Source organism: Staurois parvus, unplaced genomic scaffold (genome assembly GCF_062004578.1).
Source record: "Staurois parvus isolate SC_StPar_1 unplaced genomic scaffold, SC_StPar_1.0 ptg000420l, whole genome shotgun sequence".
NCBI classification, from domain to species: domain Eukaryota; kingdom Metazoa; phylum Chordata; class Amphibia; order Anura; family Ranidae; genus Staurois; species Staurois parvus.
In genome coordinates, this window is record NW_028318216.1 from 4,782,441 (window position 1) to 4,803,339 (window position 20,899).

Here is a 20,899-nt window from a genome sequence, read left to right on the forward strand (position 1 = left end):
CTACTTTCAGAATGTTCTGAAGGAAAAAAAAAAAAAAATCTCAAAGAAGACATTAACTAAACATCTCACAAATATGGTGGCAAGTCACCTTACTCAATTCAGATTGTACGTTTTAATGGTTTAACCCTCTTACGGGTGTGGGCAGCCTGCCATTTTGTGCAACTGATGCATAAACCAATTTTTTTTTATAATTTTTTTTTTTACACACCTCCCTTTAATGCACATAAAAGATTTAAAAATTCACTTCATCCTATGTTTTCTGAAAGCACAAAATTGATAACTTTTGCGATGAAACTATATTATTAAAACCAAAATGTAAAATTAAAGTAGAACTAAAAGACAAAAATTTTTTTTTTTGTTATTTTGAATAGAACAAGGGAGGATTACAACTCGTCAGTTTTATTCTTGCCATCTTTGTCCCATTTTGCTCCATAGCCAAAACAGGAAGTGAGAGGAAACCCCACAAAAGTGAGGGAATCTCTGGTTGTCACCAGAGTCACCAAATCGATTGGTCCTCATTGGAAGATTTGTCCTCTATTCCTGTTCTGGGACAACCCAAGATTTGGGTTTTTTCTTTTACCTTTTACTTTCAATGATAATACTAAGCAGGACAAATGGAGAGGGCGAACCTCCCAAACACGGATGCCAACAACAATAAAAACTGAACTTGGTTTCTAATCCCTATCCCACTCGGTCCAAAACTACAAAACAAAGTTTTGCCTTTAGTTATACTTAAAGCTTAAAATGTATGCAACAATAAAACTTTTATTTTTTTAAGTTTTGGATAGAGTTTGGAAGAGTTAAAACATCTGTCAGGTTTTCATTGTTGTCTACATCTCCATGTATGTGACTATTGTCTCCAGTACAGAAAATGACTGAAAGCTTAAAATGTTTGACAAGAACAGAACAGGAGGTGAGAAGAAATCTGCCAATGGGGAAACACATTAGGGTGACAGCTGTCTAAGAAGGGATATTCCCTACTACAAATAGATCTCTTCTCATTTCCTGTGCGGTCTTTAGGACAAGGGAAGGAAAATCTCCTTGACATAACACACAAAACCTGGCCAAGGTCTTAACCATTCTCTACATTATCTAAAATGTAAAAAGTAAAAGTTTTATAAAATTACACTTTATTTTCGATTTCATTTTCAGCCATCCCCTCTATCACTGGGCTTGCAAAAGGAATGTTTTAAGCAGGCGTAAAGTGGTTCCAAAGACTACACATTTTTTACCTTAATGCATTCTCTGCACATTGTAAGTTTATTGAATAATATTTCACACGATTGTTTAGAATCTTTATAGGGTAGCGCTGCTCTATATTTCTTTATTTATACTTTGCTTTTGCCAATGTGTTTGACACAGTTCCCCACACACGGCTAATGTTGAAGGTTAAGTGTACAGGCTTCGAAAAATCTGTATGTAAATGGATAGAAAACTGGCTAAAAGATCGTATTCAGAGAGTAGTGGTTAATGATTCATACTCTGAATGGTCTAGGGTCATCAGTGGTGTACCCCAAGGTTCAGTGTTGGGACCCTTACTTTTTAAATATATTTATAAACAATATAGGGTTTGGGATTAAAAGTCCCATTTCAGTCTTTGCAGATGACACCAAGCTGTGCAGTGGAATAACGTCCTTACAGGATGTCTCCAACTTACAAGCCGACCTCAATGCACTGTTTAGTTGGGCAACTATGTGGCAAATGAGCTTTAATGTTGATAAATATAAGGTTATGCACTTGGGGGCTAAGAATATGCATGCATCATACATACTAGGGGGAGTGCAATTTGGGGAATCAATGTTGAGAAGGTATTTTTATTGCCTTCCTCTGGATCAACTGTGGGTGTAGGATTCCGTACATGGGGGTTTTGCCTATATATTTTAATTTTTTTTTTTTTTTTCTTATCGGTTGAACTGGATGGACTGGTGTCTTTTCAACCTGACTAACTTTGTAACTACGAAAAGAACTACACGCTGTGTACTAGGAGTAGGACATCCATTTAAGAGATAACAGATGAACATGTAAATTTCCAGAACAGTTCAGGACTGAGCATTTGGATATGTATTCCTCACCCAGCCAATGAAAGACTGAATCACCGCAGGGATGTGATATTCCTGTAACTGAAAGATTTCGGGTGGCTCGCAGTCCACTGTAAATCTGTTGGTGTCGCTGTTATACTCCACAGGGCACACAAAGTACTTGTATCCAGCCATGAAATAAGAAAGCTAAGGAAACAGTGAAACTCAAATTAGTGAAAAGGAACAAGACATAGCAGCATAGTAATACGGCAAGAAATAAGAGCCAAAGAGCTACAATTTTAAAAAAAATATGGTTTTTCAAAGACCATCCTACACAACCTAAAAATTATTACTGATGTTTCCTGTCGATGGTATGAGAGAGAACATAACATCCCAAGTACCTTAAAGTGGTTGTAAATCCTAAAGGTCTTTACCTTCATGCATTCTATGTATGAAGGTAAAAAACCTTTTAGTATGCAGCATCCCCCAGCCCCCCCTAATATGCAAATGAGCCCAAATCTTGATCCAGCAATGTGCAGCTGCTGTCCCTCTTTTCTGCCTGCTCATTGGCTCAGGAACAGCAGTGGTAGTCGTTGGCTCCTGCTGCTGTCAGCTGCAGCCAATGAGGAGGGAACGGGGGTGGTGCCGAGCCGCACGCTATGCGTCTTGAGGACACACAGAGCGGGGCTCAGGAGCGAACACACACACGTGCCCCCCCCCCACCTCGGCAGAGAAACAGGGGTAGGAGTCCAGAACGCTAGTGGGGAACTAAAGAGGAGGAGAACCAGGACTGGTCTGTGCAAAACTCTTGCACAGAACAGGTAAGTATAACATGTTTGTTTGTTATAAAGAAAAAAAATTTAGGCCATTAGTATGACTTTGCAAATCCAGAATAATTTCTTGTCTGTATCTACCCATTTTTAAAGCCCAAATGAACCCTCTGGACTTATTACAGTAATGCAGGCAAGATGTATATACAGTAATAAATATGTCCATCTTGTATATTTGCTAAGTGCTGTAGTAAGGGTTAAAATACCCTGTTCTGACACAGCACTAGAAATGTCAGACCACCGCTAAGCAAAGTGTAAATGAGAACCAACATCTGTGTCCAAAAAAGAAAGGCTTTCTTTTAGGGAAAATATTAAACACTGCAAAGCTCAAAAGGGCAATAAACCCTTTACAACAGACACTAAAAAAACAGATACACTCTCCATTCTAGAGATTGAATAATATTCACAGTTTCAACCCAAACAATCAAGTAAAGATAACATTGTCTAAGATGATCTTCTCTTCACTTTAAAAATGAGGTCCAATAATAACTGTAATAAAAACAAAAAAAAGTATGTATATGCATCAAGTCTTTGGGTGCAGTTACACCTGCAAATACACCCAACAATGATTTCATGCCACTGGGCACGATTAGCTGTGGGAGCCATTAGCCTCCCCTTTCTTTCAATGGGGCTGCCTACCGCAGCTAATTGCTGGAAACCAATTTAATTGGATAAATGCCACCATATTAAGGGGGGGGGGTAACCTTATATTTAGCTCTCAGTCTCACCAAAAATAAGGTGTGGGTGTGAAACCTAAAAATAACATAAGGAAACAAAAAGCAGCTGCAAAAGGCAAGCTACCAAAGTAGGTAATAATACACACAAGCAGAGTATCTCCACATGTAAAAAACATTATTTTATTAATTTCCCAAAAAAAGGTGATGATATCTTCAAACAGTGAAAATCTTAAAAACAATCCGGATTGTATAACGCCAATAACATCAATTTAGACAAATAGTGAGGTATGATAGCTGTCGCTAATTGTTCCTGATTAGGAGCAATGTTGGGCAATAACAGTAAATCCCTGAAGGGGCAATAAACAGCATATGGTCTACTGTAGAGTGTTCACAGTAATGAATAGTCTCTGTAATGGTCAAAACACAGTGTGAGTCCATAACTCACAAGCGAACCAGAATGGAGGGGCTCAACACAGAATTCAATTTCAAGGTTTTCCTAGGTCAAAATTAAAAATAATTTTTTGATACTCTGTATAAATATTTGTAAAAAACTAGTTATGATCTACAACAACATCTTTGCTACATTATATTGAGATGCCTTTTTGTTATGCCTTTGTCCGTTGGCTATCTGTATAATATACTTACGATGTAACCTAGCTCTTTTTAACTAATTTAGTATTTTGCAATGATGACATCATGACATTGGGGGGTGCTGTTACACGTCTATAATTGAAAACTAAGGCATTTAAAGCGGAGTTCCACCCATTTTTAAAAGTTGCTTTCATCTATATGCCCACCCGCAGTGAATTCCTTAATGGATATTATTATATATTTGTTTTATTTCTGAATACCTTATTTTTTTCTGTGTATGCAGCACTTCTGGTCCGGCCGCCTAGGCGATGTTGTCATAAGGTGCTTCCCATGGACTCCTAGGATATTGGCGTTATTTATCCCAGGAGTCCAAGCAAAATGACTAAAAATGAAAAATCGCGTTATCTCCCAGAGCGTATCCGACGTCCGGGTCTTCTGATTGACAGGTTGCCATAATAACAGGGTGGGAACTTCCGCCGATGCCACCATTTCTATGGCAACCTTCAATCAACAAACTGCACTGCATAATGTCATTACTGTCCAGGCACAAGATCTGAAGGTGCATGCTGGGTAACCAGCTGCACCGAATCCCGGAAGTGAACAGGAGCGGGCTTCAGATGCCCACATCTACCATGGCCCCTGCCTACTGACAAGATTGTGTGATCGATTACAGATGTAAGAATAACAGGTATGAATACAGTTATAACAATAGCCCATTATTTCAGTACAAGTAATAACAATCATGATGGTGCTTTTAAAAAAAAAAAAAAATTGCTGTGGAGCCTGGAGCTCCACTTTAAGCAGCTAGAAACAGATCCCTCCTTGTTCTGAAGAAGTCCACAGTGATTGGCGAACAAAATGCATCAACGTAATGACGTCATGACACCCGGAAATAGTGATCCATGAGGTCTTTACACTCGACATGTGAGAACTATCTAATGACGCAAGTGCAGTCCAATAATTTTCGGAGGTCTGAGAGAGTTCCCCACCACTTGTTCACACGATATCTTACTGTGTATAAAGGCATAGACAGTGCATAACTACGGAAATGGAGGCGATGCCGATCATATTGCTTACGGAGCCAAGAGAGGCTGAACTTCTGGCGATTCCTTTCATATGGTAGTAGTAAGGTAGTGTGAGAAGTATCTATATACGATCTACATACTATCCTTACCCACACTCTACCAATGCAATTCCTCTCTCATCCCCCACATGGTCTTCCTATCTGCCTACATCGGCCCCTGTCATCATATCCATTACATGCTGGACACGATTGGATAAATAGGAACTGTAGCCTTATCACCATTTAAGGCATTTACCTGGACATGCAACTCTGTTCACAGAACTTTGCCTCTATGCCATTACTCTGATGGATACTTACAATGTATCATAATCAACTGGGATTATAAAACTCCACAGCTGTTACATCCATATTCTGAACCTCCATTCTGGTTCACTTGTGAGTTATGGGCTCACACTGTGTTTTGACCATTACAGAGACTATTCATTACTGTGAACACTCTAGACCAGTGGTCGGCAAGCCGCGGCTCGCGAGCCACATGCGGCTCTTTACACACTTTAATGCGGCTCTTCTGTGTGCCGGGCGCCCGCTCCCCTCCCTCCTCTCGGGCGGCCGCCCCAAAAGTCAGGACTCTGCAGCTAGCCCAGCAATGGGCAAACTACGGCCCGGCGGACCTTTTAATCCGGCCCGCGGAGCGTGGCAAACATTGGCTGTCAGGATGTAGGCGGGGCAGCCAGGATGTAGGCGGGGTAGCGTGACGAACTCCTCTCCTCTCACAGTCCGCCCTGAAGACCGGAACGGGAACACGGCGAGAGGAACGTGCGGAGCAAAGGTAAGTGAATTGACACAATATGGGGAATGAATTACTATATGGGGGATGAATTACTATGGGGGATGAATTACTATATGGGGGATGAATTACTATGGGGGGTGAATTACTATATGGGGGATGAATTACTATATGGGGGATGAATTACTATATGGGGGATGAATTACTATATGGGGATGTATTTTCAGTTTTAAAAATGTGGCTCTCAAAATAAAATTTCAATTGTGGTTTTGGAGAGATTTGGCTCAGTTGAAAAAAAAGGTTGCCCACCACTGCTCTAGACCATATGCTGTTTATTACCCTTTCGGGGATTTTCTGTTACTGCCCAACATTGCTCCTAATCACGAACAATTAGCGACAGCTATCATACATCACTATTTGTCTAAATTGGCGCTATACAATCCGGATTGTTTTTGATTTTAATGGTGTTTTAGGTGGATGTGCATGATTTTGATGTTTGAAGATATCACCTTTTTTATTGGGAAATTAAAAAAATAATGTTTTTACAAGTGAAGGATCTCTGCTTGGGTGTATTACCTACTTTGGTAGCTTGCCTTTTGCAGCTGCTTTTTGTTTCCTTATATAATTGCTGGGAACCCCCTGCTGGAGTTCTCACATGTAAATCGGTGTTGGGTACGCGCTCACAGGTATGAATGCATCCTTTATCAAGCTTTGTGTATAGTTGCTTACAGTTCCTGATATACACAACTTTATTTCATTGTGATGAATATGCGGACAATGACTTCTGGGCAAAGCACTGTACTTACTAGTATTCCAAACAGAACTGTAGAGAAGAAGCCTCCAATAAAGCCTTCCCACGTCTTCTTGGGTGACAGCTGGTGAAAACATGAGAAGAGCTAGATCAGAACAGTGCAAGATCAAGCAAGGAATAACATAAACAATCTATGACAGTTATTAATCCATTCAAAAAATTGAATTGGCAACTTACACCCATATATGGGGAATAAGCTATCCTAAAACAAATAACTAGAGTTTCTGGTATGTTCTCTTTATTATGGTCAGGACTAACTATTGACTAAATATGTTTTTTCCTTTTATTAGCTTGGTAAATATGAAACATTACAAATTATGTAGTCTTTTAGTCAAGTAGCATGTGGGTCGTATTTACATGCTTTCCTCTGTTTCATTTGCTCCTTTGTTGATAGAAATTTACACAGAAAAAAAAAAAACCTCAAAATACAAAATAACAGATCAAGAGCACTTGCTGAAAATTACATGTTTCAGAGCAGCGACTCACACTTTTTTTGGACAGGCAAGTCCAAGGATTCAATCAGGCAGAGCCAGCTTTTGCTCAGCTTCTTTAGCGAACCCACAGTGCTCCTGTAATTTTCTTAATTGTGAAACAGTGTGTGTGTTACAAAAAAAAAAACATACAACATGCTGGCCCCAAACATATTTCCATCTATTAAGGTAAACAAGAAGTTCATCTTCAGAACATGTTACACATTTCTCCTGTATTTAGGGTGGAACATGTAACATGTTCCAGCTCCTGCCTCCTTTCCCCCCCCCCCCGATCCCCACCCCTGTAATAGCAGGCAGGGGATCTTCTCCCCACACGCACTGTCACAAATTGAAAACAGCGCCCTGCGGGGCTTCGTCCACGCAGTCACATCATTCATTCAGAGTTCTGTAAGTGAAAGAACAAAAAGAAAAGCGCACAGACCTTGTGCATTACCTCAGTAAACTGAGTATATATCTCAATTTAATAAACTCACAAAGAAGTAAAACAAGCGTATAGGATCCTCAAAGGAACATTTGAAGTGTAAAACCAGAGCGAGTCACATCACGAGGGCAGACTTTTAAAGTTCATCTGACGCGTTTCGAAGGGGTTCCCTTCTTCATCAGAGAGCTCTGATGTTCCTTTGAGGATCCTATACGCTTGTTTTACTTCTTCGTTTGTGAGTATATATCTCTATCTCAATTTAATAAAATCACAGTTTACTGAGGTAATGCGCAAGGTTGGTGCGCTTTTTGTTTCACTTTGCAGTACTGGTCGGGCTTCCCCAGCCTTATTTAGAGTCACACAACCTTTATGCATTGCTGAATTTCCACAAGTTCCTTTTCCATCTATCCACTCTTGCTCTGGGTCCTAGAGCTCAGGAGGTGTGGTTTCTGTTTCTAGTGAAAGAACTAAACTTATCATGGAGGCCGACGGCTTCTAGTTCTCAATGAACTGCGAGGGTGCAGGTGAGCGTCCTCGTAGTTCACGGACTCATCCTGCAATTCAGTAACTGTCTGCCCATGCGAGGTACGGGCACACAGCTATACTGAGCGTCTGCAGGACACTGACATTGCACCCGCATTGCGTTAATCGTGGGTGCAATGCCTTACAGGCTGCAGAGTAAAAAAATAATAAATACACTTTTTTCTTTTTTTAAACTACAAAAAGATGTGCATTTACTATTTTTGTAAAAGCTGAATTTATCCTTTAACAACATTCACCAACAGCTATGCACTGTCAGATGTCTATTTAAAAATTGCTAAAATTATAATTGGTCTGATCAACTCAAGCACTGCTTGTTGGTAAACTTCCTAGAAGGTAAAAATCCGACTGTATGGGCCACTTTGATAAAGCAGTTTGTGTACATAAGGTCATTCCTGGTAGTTCAATAAATAGAAAATCTGAATATGTTTCTCCATCAAAACAGAAAAGTGAAAAGGCAGACCACATGAATCCAAAAGGCTCAATAAAATGTATTCAGCTCAGTGGTTAGGACAGAACCTTGCTGAGGTCCACCCGCTCTGACCTCTGACAGGCTTAATCATGGTTCAACTACCCTCAGCTGTCAGTGAAATGAGTCAGAAGGGGCTTTACAGCAGTACTGTGCACCAATCTGAAATGTAGTTTAAATAGAACAGCATTAAGATTCGTTACCACAGCCCCCCCCCCCCCCCCCTTTTATGTTCTTCGTGTATTACACTTTCATATCTTCTCAGAAGCCTTTTATTTTCTTCCATCTCTTAATTGTTTTCCACTCATTTGGCGAAAAATGTTCCAGGTACTGCATACAATAGGGGGAGGAGAAGAAATTGCTGTGGTTTTTTTTTTCTGTATAAATCAGTCTTGACAAAATGACAGTGAACACCAGCTGGGAAATCAGTGTGTATGCCTCTCAACTTTCTCGCCATGCTAGTAAAAACCTGGTCACAACAGGCGTACACTGCACAAGTTGTCGGAAATTCACGTGTACACTTTACCCCATTTCCCTACAGTCATGTGCAACAAAGGAGAGTAAATTGATAGAGTGGATCTATGTCCTGGTGCATTAAAGCCCATCTCATCAGAATGAGATCTACTCCTAATGAAGCTCAATGGATTAATAGACACAGGCTGAGCCCCTCTGTGCAGCCACAAATCCAATTGTCTATCTTTTATGGATACAAAGATGGGACAATAAGAAGAATATGGTTAACAAATACAACAATATGTTCACTACAGATAATGAAGACTACGCGCACAATGTAAAATGATTAAGGTTGTTAACTAGAGATGAAGGAAATGTTTCCAGAATCGAGTACATCTGGCCAATTGCAGATTTTTATTTCACTTTAATATGTCTGATTTGCAGATTGGTCCTGACTGCCTGAATGAATGAATCTGGATTCTCTGCAGCTTAAAAATAAATCTATACACACATATATCCAGGAAAATTGTGAGCTTGCTCACCAAATTTACTTAGCTCTGTTGACAACTCAGAATACGAATGAAAAAATAACAGACACCTGACACTATATTAATACCAATGACCTACTAAAGAGTGCAGTAACTTTGTTTTCACTTCTTGGACTTCTGTCATGCAAGTTGTGATTTGTGGTTAATGAGGTTCCACCACACTCTGTGGCCTCATTTTGTGAATGAAGGAGATGGAACTTCCCATTAGGTCTCAGTGATACAAATCCTTTCAATGCCAAGGTGCTGTGCAATATGGGATAAAACTATTGCAGCCAGGAATCTACTGCATCTCCTACTTTACATAGAAGGGATTCAGATGGCTGTAAAGCCACTACATCACTTCTACACAGTGTGTAAGTAGCAATAAGACAATCAGAGACATCAGTTGACTCAATTGCTTCCATAAGATGGCTGTCCACACCACTATGTGGCATAAGACAGAGCTAGTCTTTCAGATTTTTATGGACATAAAACTGTCAAGATGGTGGTAAAGGTAAAAAGTGACTACTCAGACCATGTTCCTTTTTCCAGAGCTTCAGGCTTTGTACCTTTTTGCTTTGGTCGTAGATACAATGTCTGAATGGCAGTCCTTATGTACACCCATGTTGTGAAGCTCACAATGTACAGTTTTTTACTGAGAAGCAAAGGTGCATTCAATAGAGTGGTCATTTTAGAAGCTGAACTTTTGAGGCATTGAGCACAACTCCCTTTAATCTATTGGTCAACAAGGTTTGTTACAGTAAGAGACTTGTTTTTAGACAAATGTCCCTTGACAAATGGTTCTAAAGGCAGAAGGTTTTTTACCTTAAAGCATTCTGTGACAGACCCAACCGGGACAGGGGCTTTTAGAGGAGACTGTAGGCTAGCCTCTTGCTTACTGACTATGGGCCCTGGCATCTGGGGAGGCTCTATTCTTTGCGAGGTGTGTGCCTGGGGGGACCTTTGGAGTAGTTTTACTTCAGATTCAAGTCCATGTCTCCCTGAAACAAACTCTGAGAACTGGAGGACCAGGATACAGATTTGGTGTCTCTGTGCCCAAACCAGCATTGACTGCTTCAAACCCCCTCCTAGACTCAGAGGAGATGTTAACATAATCAGCTCAAAACAACCCAGTGCTGGGGTTTCTTGCTGTAATCAGTTTACTCAGGTGTAATGTGTTGACTGTTGTGTCTTTCTCCCATTGTTGAGTCAATTGAGTCACCTATTGTTTCTGTCTATTGGCTAGTCCTCGTGGCGGTTCCTACATGATGGGATTAGTCTTGTGTCAACTTTACCTTGTTACCTTACCATTGTGGGATGTTTATCCCAGTGTGTAATATTTGTTGTATAGTTCATATGAGGACTGCCCCTATTTCTGAAGTGTATAAAAACCTGTATTTCTGTTTAATAAAGAGCTCTTAGTTGCACCTAAGCTAGTGTCATCTAGTTCTTGGGTTAAATGCCCAGCTACAATACCTTGGTCCTAAGCCCCAGCGGCGAGGAAGCAGTTCTCTGATGGAAGCACCCAAGCAGGTTGCCAGATAGTCCATCACATTTGTTGGCAACAGTGGGATTTTCTTCCTCCCTTCAGAGCAATCCAAACTACGACTGGGATTATGGATTAAGGAGGACAGAAAATGGCAGCTGAATTTCAGTGGAAACTGCAGGAATCTCTGACCCAGTTTGATTGCCCTGTCTTGGCAGAAGGCGAAGTGGACTGGAAGGATATGATTTGAAGAGAACTGTGGAACAAGGTCTTCAAGGAAGTTCAGGTTCTTCCGGGAGTACTGATCAGCTTGCATTGTGGATACCATTCCTAGGAGAGCATCCTTGGAAGAAATGACTAACGGAGCTGGATAGACTGGTCCAGATGGAAACGGTGCTGGAAAATGAGTATCGAGTGATGCAATAGTATGCTTTCCAAGTGTGTCCGTGGCTGAAGCACAGTGACTCCATTGAAGGCTATGACTTTGGTGGCCCAGAATTGATATTTGAGACACTTAAGGAGGATTCACATTTCGGTAGTGCAGGGGAGTGGAGATGGAACAACATTTGAGATTTTAGGGAGTTGGAACTTCCCAGTGAGCTCGGATTGAGCTGTGACTTGGACTTTATAGCTACACAAGAATGGGAGCTGGAACAAGCATAAAAAAAGACGGTTCAATGAAGCTCAACAGTATGCCCCAGCACCCATGAATGTTATGGATTATGAGTCACCCACCGAAGCACTGGCACTGGGTCTAAGTGCCACCAGCCCATGCCCTGGATTTTCAGCAATTCCAGAGACTGGGGATTTAAGACTTTTCTGCTTAGGTGGTACAACCCAGTGAGTTTCTAGCAGAAGAGTTTGCATCAAGGCAGAGCACTGCTGATCTCTGCCTACAATAATCGGTGGCCCTGGAGGATATGCGCAAGGCCACTGAATTTTCATTTTACTTCCCAGCGGAAGAGCTGGCATCATGGAAGAGCACTATTGACCTCTGCTCAGCACCAACAGCACTTCCAGAGCTCCAGGGAGCAAGGGCGGGCAGCCCTTCTTCCCAGCAGGAGGCAGGTACAGTGGAACGTCTAACTCCAACTGAAGCGCTGGCAGTAGGACAGAGTACCACCAATCTCTGCCCATATACAGTCACAGCAGAAGCCCTGCCAACAGGACAGAGGGTCTACTACCTCTGTCAAACACCTGCAGTGACGCGGGACCTCAGGGGGAAGCAGTCAGCGTTTCTTCTCCCCAGAGGCGTAAGGACCAGGGAAGTTATGCAGCTGGCATTCCTCCCCCGCGGTTGGAGGGGGCTTCGGGAGATTGGGCAATTGGTCTAACTCACCAGCGGCATTACGATGACGTGGGCGAGGAAGAAGCTGTCTTCCCTCCCCAGCAAGGATCCATGCATCTGAAAGACAGTACCAGAGAAATGTCGTCCGCAGCCGGATGAGCCAGCTCATTTCCCCAGCAGCAGTTCAAGGTCCAGGAAGGGGAAGAAGTCATCTTCCCTCCCCAGCTCCAGATCCACAGTCCAGGAGAGGAGGTGATCGTCCTCCCTCCCTAGCAGCAGATCCACAGTCCGGAAGAGGAGTTGGTCATCCTCCCTCTCCAGCAGATCCATAGTTTTGGAGAGGAGGTGGTCGTCCTCGCTCCCCAATAGTCAGCCAGAGCAGAGGATGTGGTGTCTCCAGCTGAAGTGCTGGTAACAGGGCAGAGCACCACTGGCCTCTGACTAGCACCTCATGTGTCTTCATGGCTCTAGAGAGTTGGGAAAGTCGGTCCCTCTCCCCAGCAGCAGACCGAGCCCCAGGACGTCAAACACCTCCCAGCTGAAGCAGTGGCAGCCAGACAGAGGGTCCATGACCTCTGCACCTCACCTACTGATGACAACTCTTCCCTGTGGCAAAGAATGGAGATCATATGGGCCTACTATGTGGGTTCACTCTGCCAAACTAAAGCATGCCCACACCAGTTGGAGGTCTGGGACCTTGTTTGGTCTACTTTTGAGGGGGGCAGATATGTGACAGACCCAACCAGGACAGGAGATTTTGGAGGGGACTGCAGGCTAACCACTTGCCTACTGACTATGGGCCCGTGGGGGCTCTATTCTTTGGGAGAGGTGTGCCTGGGAGGACCTTTGGAGTTGTTTTACGTCGGATTCATGTCCATATCTCCCCGAAAAACACACAGACTCTGAAAACTGGAGGATCAGGATACAGATTTGGGGTTGGCTGCTTCAAACCCCCTCCTAGACTCAGAGAAGATGTTAATATAATCAGCTCAAAATAACCTGATGTGGAGGTCTCTTGCTGTAATCTGTTTACTAAGGTGTGATGTGTTTACTGTTGTGGCTTTGTCCCATTGTTTATTGAGTTAATTGAGCCACCTATTGATTCTGTCTGTTGGCTAGTCCTCCTGGAGGTTCCTACATGATGGGATTAGTCTTGTGTCAACTTTACCTCATTACCTAACCATTGTGGGATGTTTATCCCAATGTGTAATATTTATTTTATCGTTCATGTGGGGACTGTCTCTATTTTTAAAATGTATAAAAGCCTGTATTTCTGTTCAATAAAAGAGTTCAAGTTGCACCTAAGCTAGTGTTGTCTAGTTCTTGTGTGCAATGCCCAGCTATAATACCTTGGTTCTGTGTCCCAGCAGCTAGGAAGCAGTTTTTTGACAGAAGCACCCAGACAGTCTGATACATTCTAAGCATTAAAGGTAAACAACCGGCAACAGATCCAAAAAAGAAGAGGATCAGAGCTGCTCTGTATAAAACCATACCCTTTGTCAGACATCACAGCCAAGAGAAGTGACAAAACCTTTTCTGTTGGGAGTTAAGGAATACACTCATATCACTTTCTCACCAGCAGTCTGTCAATTGGACAATGGAGGTGCAGTACAACACTGGTCAGCTCTGCTCTCTCCTCCAGTGTGCATGTTCCCTGTCAGCACATGTGCATGCAGCAATGCCTCATTGGCTCCTAGTTCTGCCCCTACCTGTCCCAGTCTGCTGCCAGAGTGCTGTTATACATGAGACGACTAGAGGTAGATATCAATACAGGTTCACAGATCAGCTTTCTATTTCTTTTTTATTATAGGACTTCAGTCATTTTGCCAACTCTCTTCAAGAGACAACATACCTTGATGAGTGGAGTCCGGCCAAAGAAGAAGCCAAACATATAGGCCATGATATCGTTGCAGATCACGCAAGAGATGGGCACAATGAACCTGTTTGAAAAAACAAGAAAGCAATTTGAGAGTGACTGTGTATCCAGCGGTACGCACCAATACAAGAGATGTTATCACAGCCTGGCAAGCTCAATCACTCACATGCCTTCCATGGTATATGTGAGTATGCTTGATCAATTTAGGAAAGATTAGAAGGCTCAATCTGCTATACTGTAAAGCATGTGCTAGCTATTTTAACTCTTTTTAAAAGCTTATTAGCTCTTATTTTTGAAACTATTATATTATCCCTTTTTGCTAACAGCTGTTACAGCTTAATAGGAGCTACAGTCTTCCTGAAGATTTTTAAATAAATATGTTTGTGCTTCTTAATTATCGCTCTTCAGTGGGTATTGCTAATAATGCAAATGGTATGTAATATTTAAATCCCTACTTGAACTGCTACTCTAGAACGGTTGACGATGGCCACGTCAGCTGCTGGCATCTGAAGCCGCCAGCCATTCTCTTCCTGTATTTTGTGCAGCTGACTACCCAGCATGCACATCCCAATCGCACGCATGTATGGTAACACTGTACGGGGTCCTGGGTTGTTGACAAGTTGCCATAGCACGTTCCCACCATGTTATATTTCAAAAATATCCGCCTGGGATCGTGTAATTTCTGGCTTTAAAACACCACAATGCCAGAAGTGGAGGAAGCTGTTCACTCCTGGGATATCGGTGTCATCAGTCCCAGAACACCAGAGATGATGTGCATCGCTGCAGTGATGAGGCCGGAAGTGGTAGGAATTTTAAATTTAAAAAAAAGGTACTTATGACAAAAATAAACATTTTCTAAATATTTAAGACAGAGGCATTAGCTACTAATAGTGACATGGTTGTTAGGTAGGATGAAGCTCTGCTTTAATCAATTGAGACTTTGGTATGAAAAATCCATTTGTTCTCACCTAGAGTACAGAATACGCACTGTCTTTTTGCAGCATCACTGGGCAGCCTGTGGTCCCAACTGCTGAAGAACTACACACTCCAGCACAGCCTACTACATAGTGGCCAGTATAGTACATCCTCCTGTCACTGAAAAATACTCCGCTCCATACCAAATCCGCAGATTATCGGTCTTCACTGTCCAATTAAACTAGAGATTTAAAACCTGCATAACAAATGTTGGCACACAAAACCCAAGAGTAATAATCAGTTCTTTATAGTACATGTATGAATATTCTTCCTACTTCCCATGGGTAGAAATGACAATTTATACATCTCTCCTGTGAAAGCAGTGAAGATTTTTGCAACAGCTGCAACTCAAAAGGAAAAAAGAAATAAAACTTAGCGGGAAAGCTTTGGGGCTTCAAGTCACCAAGGCTCCAGCACATTAAGAATTTGTCATCCCATAGTTTTATTGGTGTTTAGGATTCTAACAGCCAAGAGCTACTGGAGATGAATCGTGCTGAAGCAACAAAACAAAATAAACGATCATTCAATGGAAGTGAGGGGGCATTCCGCCTAGTGTTGGATCTTATTACAATGTGTATTCACCTTCACAATACCAGCACTATTGAAGAACTACAAGACACCTTCACCGTCTTTAGGTGTATTGGACTTCATGTTTTTGGCTTGAGTATATGTAGTTCATGGGACTTGTCGCCATCGGGTCTTCTGTATGATATTCATGACCCATTGTGTTCATATTGTTTATGTCACTTATACACCATCTATTTCACATACCCCTGATTTAGGGGGTCACGGTTTTGTGATTTCACGTTAATTTATTTTTTCACCAATCTCACTTGAATCTGTAAGTTTCAGCAGATTTCAGTAATAGATTTGTTGCAGAAATTACTTTGCGTTTATTTTATTTTTCTACATCAGTTTCTACTGTTTACTCATTTATTTATTTAGATTTAATTTTTTCCACTTCCACCTATCCTTTATTATGTTCACTGTGAACACTTACATTTTGGAAGCATTTCCTATAGCAACTAATCAGTTGCAGGATATTTTTTGTGTTGTATTGGTATCACTGAGTTTTGGGATCCTCAATAGAATCATGTCACATTTTTTTTTTGGGCAAAATTCAAAAAGAAATATATATATATTTATATTTACTTTGTAATTATGTGTTTTGTTCACCCATAGTCATCTATTTTATTTCTAGGGGTGTACCTAGGTTACATCTTGTACGTTTGGGTGGTATTCACTATTATCCACAATCTGGATGTTTTCATGTGCATGCTATTCAACAATTTTTGGTTTATGTATATTTATTTACAAGTTTGTACACTGTGTGGGGTAATTACATCACAGGAGTTTATTTATCACCTAGCGCAGCACCAATTAGTCTATTGATCATTCAATACTTCATTTATGGGACTGAGACTGTAACGGTACAGAGCACGGGCGGACTGACCATTTGGATACTCGGGCACTGCCCGAGGGCACGGGGTCAGTAGGGGGCCCCATGAGATGCCCCTGGTACCTTTTTCATAGGCTTTTTTGAGTTTGGGCAAGGACACAGGGGCCCCATGATCCCCTATTGCCCGGGGGCCCCATGAGTTGTCAGTCCGCCCCTGGTACAGAGTATTGTAAGTCTAGGTCTGAATATCTGACACTGGTCATACATTAATGTTTTTGTGACTTCATGCTCATCTCTAACTGTATAAGAGAAACCAGGTATATTTTAACATACACAGTGCACAATTTCCATTCCCTTTCCAATGGCCATTAAATAACTTCTAAATGTTTCTTCTTCCCAAAAGTTTAAGACACCTGTTAGCTTGGCATTTTCATCCAGACAAATGTTATCCTACTGCGCAATGTGAATAGAATATAGTACACGAATATAACAGAGGAACTCTTAGGCCTCGTTCACATGGGGTGTACTACAGCGTATGCTTGTGCTAGAGGTTTTCCATGCATCCCTGTGCAGGCAGTCACACTGATGTCAATTGGGATGCAGTGGCTGTGCGGACACAGCTGCTGCTCTGCATTTGACATCTGTGCGGGTGCACTGCCCTGAACGCAGACCGTGTGCATTCAGGGCCACGCACTTGCATCTGTGTAAAATTGGGAGCAGAGGCTGTGTCCATGCAGCCTCTGCATCCCAGCTGAACTCAATGGGACTACTTACACAGGGGTGCACAGAACACCTGTGCCCACAAGCGGGTAAACATGGCTCTCGCATGGGCGTGCACTATAGTACATCCCGTATCAACATATATTTATAGCATTTTAAATGCCCAAGAAGACTGTATTGTCCAGCCAACCAGTTTTACCCCTTCAACTGCCAGTTCAAATATTTAAACATACACCATGCACCTAACAGAACACATGCTCAGATCACCAGCACCTACAATGTTAATGGTATACAGATAATACAAGCATGTACAAATATACAAATGTCTAATTTCCCTTATGAACTGATGACCTAACTAATTTGATTACACAAACTTTAAATATGAAAATAATTTACCAATTTAGCTGTGCAAATGAAGTGGTATGTAATAACAGCCTTAGTGACCACCAAGAACCTCTGATGTTCACATTTTCAACCATTTCATTATACCTAAAATGCAAACCTTTTTGTGCAATAGGATTTTAATCAGAATCGAACAGTAATCGGATTAGGAGATTACAGGACAATAATTTCTAAAAACGGGTGTTTTTCCTTTACCAGCCACCATTGGTGTATGTCAATGAACCCAACTCACCAGATCATGCCCTCAAACAGATTGTGAATGATTAGATGAGACTGGGTGACAACAATCAGGAGAGTGACATGTGTCCAGCCAAACTAAGGATGAAAAAATAAGACAGTTTATTAGCACAGAACTGGTAAAAACTGAATGATAATTTTGCACTTTATTTTTACTGTAAAATCTGCATATACTATATCATTATACCAGAGAGTCAAAGCACAAATGTTCAACCATAGGGTGTCACTACTCACGGCTGCTGATAAACACTATGAAGAATGAAGTATATTAACCCAAGAAAACAGTGATGTAAGAGTAGGAGAACACAATGTTCACCTCCCAAGGAGGTATACCTTTATTGATGCAGGGTAAGCCATAAGTGGGATGACAATTAGTGTGGTCTCTGCCAGGACAGTGCGGTGGACCGTCCGCTCCTCCTTCACAAAGCTCATGCGCGCGAAATGCGTTGTCATGGTTACCAGCTCTGCTTGCGTCTCAAGGCCAAGATCCAGCTTCCACCCTCCCTTAGGTCATGGTGACGTCACATCCGGAGCGCTGCGACCCCTGGCCAGCTCAGCCACATACCGCTGCTATGCTTCTTTCCCTGCTTGGGTCCATTGAGGAGCGGACAGTCCACCGCACTGTCCTGGCAGAGACCACACTAATTGTCATCCCACTTATGGTTTACCCTGCATCAATAAAGGTATACCTCCTTGGGAGGTGAACATTGTATTCTCCTACTCTCACAGCACTGTTTTCTTGGGCTAATATACTATATCATGTATAAGGGTTTTAACAGCTTTTTTACAATTGAGTCGAAAATACTATTATAAATTGTATCTTTCGCCACAGTGCCCTGACAACTGAAGAAAAAACAAACATTACAAGCGCAATGTGCAGATAACCAATATCTGGGGGGAAAAGGTCTACTGATCAGGAAAGAAAGCTTAAAACAGAAGTATGATCATATTTGTGTATACTTCTCTTGTGAGTCACAGGAATCCACTTACTTTTGCTCTCCTGTGATCCAGAGACAGCTTATAGTGGATTATTGCCTACTGTCGGTTGACATGGCAGAGCCGCTCCAGGATCTGGAAGGATCCCAACAATATTGTCAGGATCCATCCAGCTGCCTGACTGACAGCTGGCTCCGTCACTCTGCGCCCCTGCCTCCTCTCTAACCCAGCTCTCCAGATAGAGCTGCAGGAGCATAGTGGAAAGTCACTGGTGTTACAGACATGGGACAGAGGTGAGTTTGGAGGTTTAGTCACAGTTGGTATGTCTGATCCATAAGCACCACGTCCAAATAATTACAAGTACAGAAAAGAGTAAAGGCATAAAGGACTTTTAAGGTGCTTATATACCCTCAGGATAGAAAGCTTTGACACATTGGATGTATAAAAGATATAAAACTGTATTACACATAAAATAAAACATACATGCCCTACCGTAAAAACAGGTAAGAACACGAACCCTTCAGTACAGTGAACCCCATTTCACACCTTCCCTCTTTAAACAATAACCATGAACAAGAGGTCACTGATAAATATAACATGAAATTAGGAGGAATGTTTATTTTTTTATAACTGCATTGTAATTGTACTGTCTGTCCTCATGTTGTAAAGCGCTGCGCAAACTGTTGGTGCTTTAAAAAATCTTGCATAATAAGAACCCCAAACTTCCCCCTCAAAAGCCCTCTTCAACTAGTCTACACTAAAAAACAAAAAAACAAAAAAAAAACCCCAAAAAAACATCCTAGCTGATTACTTACCCAAGAAGCACAGCTGCCACCTGCTCAGAAGTTTACAGCCCCTCCAGCAGCTGTACAGCCAGGTGGCCACTGTGCATGCGCAAGTAGTACTGTGCTTTGTGAATGGTCCCAGAAGACTATGGGGAGGGAGGGGGTGGGGGTTGGACAACTTCCGCTTCCAATCACCCCTAGGCCAGGGGTCTCCAAACTATGGCCCTCCAGGTGTTGAGGAATTGCAAGGCCCATGAGGCCTTGCAAGACTGACAGCCACAGGCAAAACTCGCAAAGGCAGAGGCATGATGGGACTTGTAGTACTTCAACAGCTGGAGGGCCATAGTTTGGAGACCCCTGGCCTAGACAATCGCAGTGGAAGTGGGAGTGGGTAGCTGTCAAAGCTGTATACCCCCCTCCCCCCCCCCACCACCACCACCACACACACTCCCCAAAAGGTGCCAATTCCTAATGGGGAGCGGGGGATGAGGCCTAAAAGTGGTACTTCCTCTTTTGAGTGGAGCAGCACTTTAACATAACATCCTACTGAGAAACTGAATATTTGGATCTTTAAAAAATTAAGAAAGAAAAAAAAAGCGCCCGAGAGGCTGAATTCTTAAATCACTTCCCTCCGCTCGTCTCCACCAGCTGATAGCACTATATTCAAACTGAAGGTCACAAATCAGACAGGAGCTTCCTTGTGTATAGTTTAGACATCTATGGCCTTTTTGGCATGTAGGTAGACTAAAGCTGGCCATACATGTTAAGATTTCTCTGCCACGGGGGTTCAATGAGAAAAGCCACTTAACCCCCCCCCTCATCCATGTTGAACAGCATGGATGGGTGAATGTGCAGTGCTGGCTATTTCATTCTGACAGTCGGCAACTGTGGCTGTCAGCATACCTGAACACATGACTGGATGGAGGTGCTGTTTGACTGAGAACATATTCGAGTCAGGTGGTGGATTCAGAGCCACCTATGGAATGAATTTTGGCCAATTCAACAGGAATCATCTGAAATTCTGTACACGTATGACCAGCTTAAGCAGTAACACATAATTTCTATGATGTAGCCAAATCCATTAAATATTCTGAAATTAAGTTTAGTATTCTAAATACCATAAAGAGAGCCTGCAATCCTGAACCTGACAGACATT

The 20,899-nt window shown here is 42.1% G+C and overlaps 1 protein-coding gene across 1 annotated transcript in view; it reads right to left on the reverse strand.

Annotated features, from left to right (window-relative positions):
* The window catches only part of LOC149454725 (phosphatidate cytidylyltransferase 2), a gene marked incomplete at its 5' end in the record, with an annotated part of 53,805 nt that overhangs the window by 13,761 nt on the left and 19,145 nt on the right, over positions 1–20,899 (reverse strand). Inside the window, 4 exons of the mRNA XM_089687154.1 lie at positions 2,073–2,225; positions 6,734–6,802; positions 14,266–14,353; positions 18,018–18,100. Coding sequence (XP_089543280.1) covers positions 2,073–2,225; positions 6,734–6,802; positions 14,266–14,353; positions 18,018–18,100 — 393 coding nt within the window. The remainder of the gene's footprint in view (positions 1–2,072; positions 2,226–6,733; positions 6,803–14,265; positions 14,354–18,017; positions 18,101–20,899) is intronic.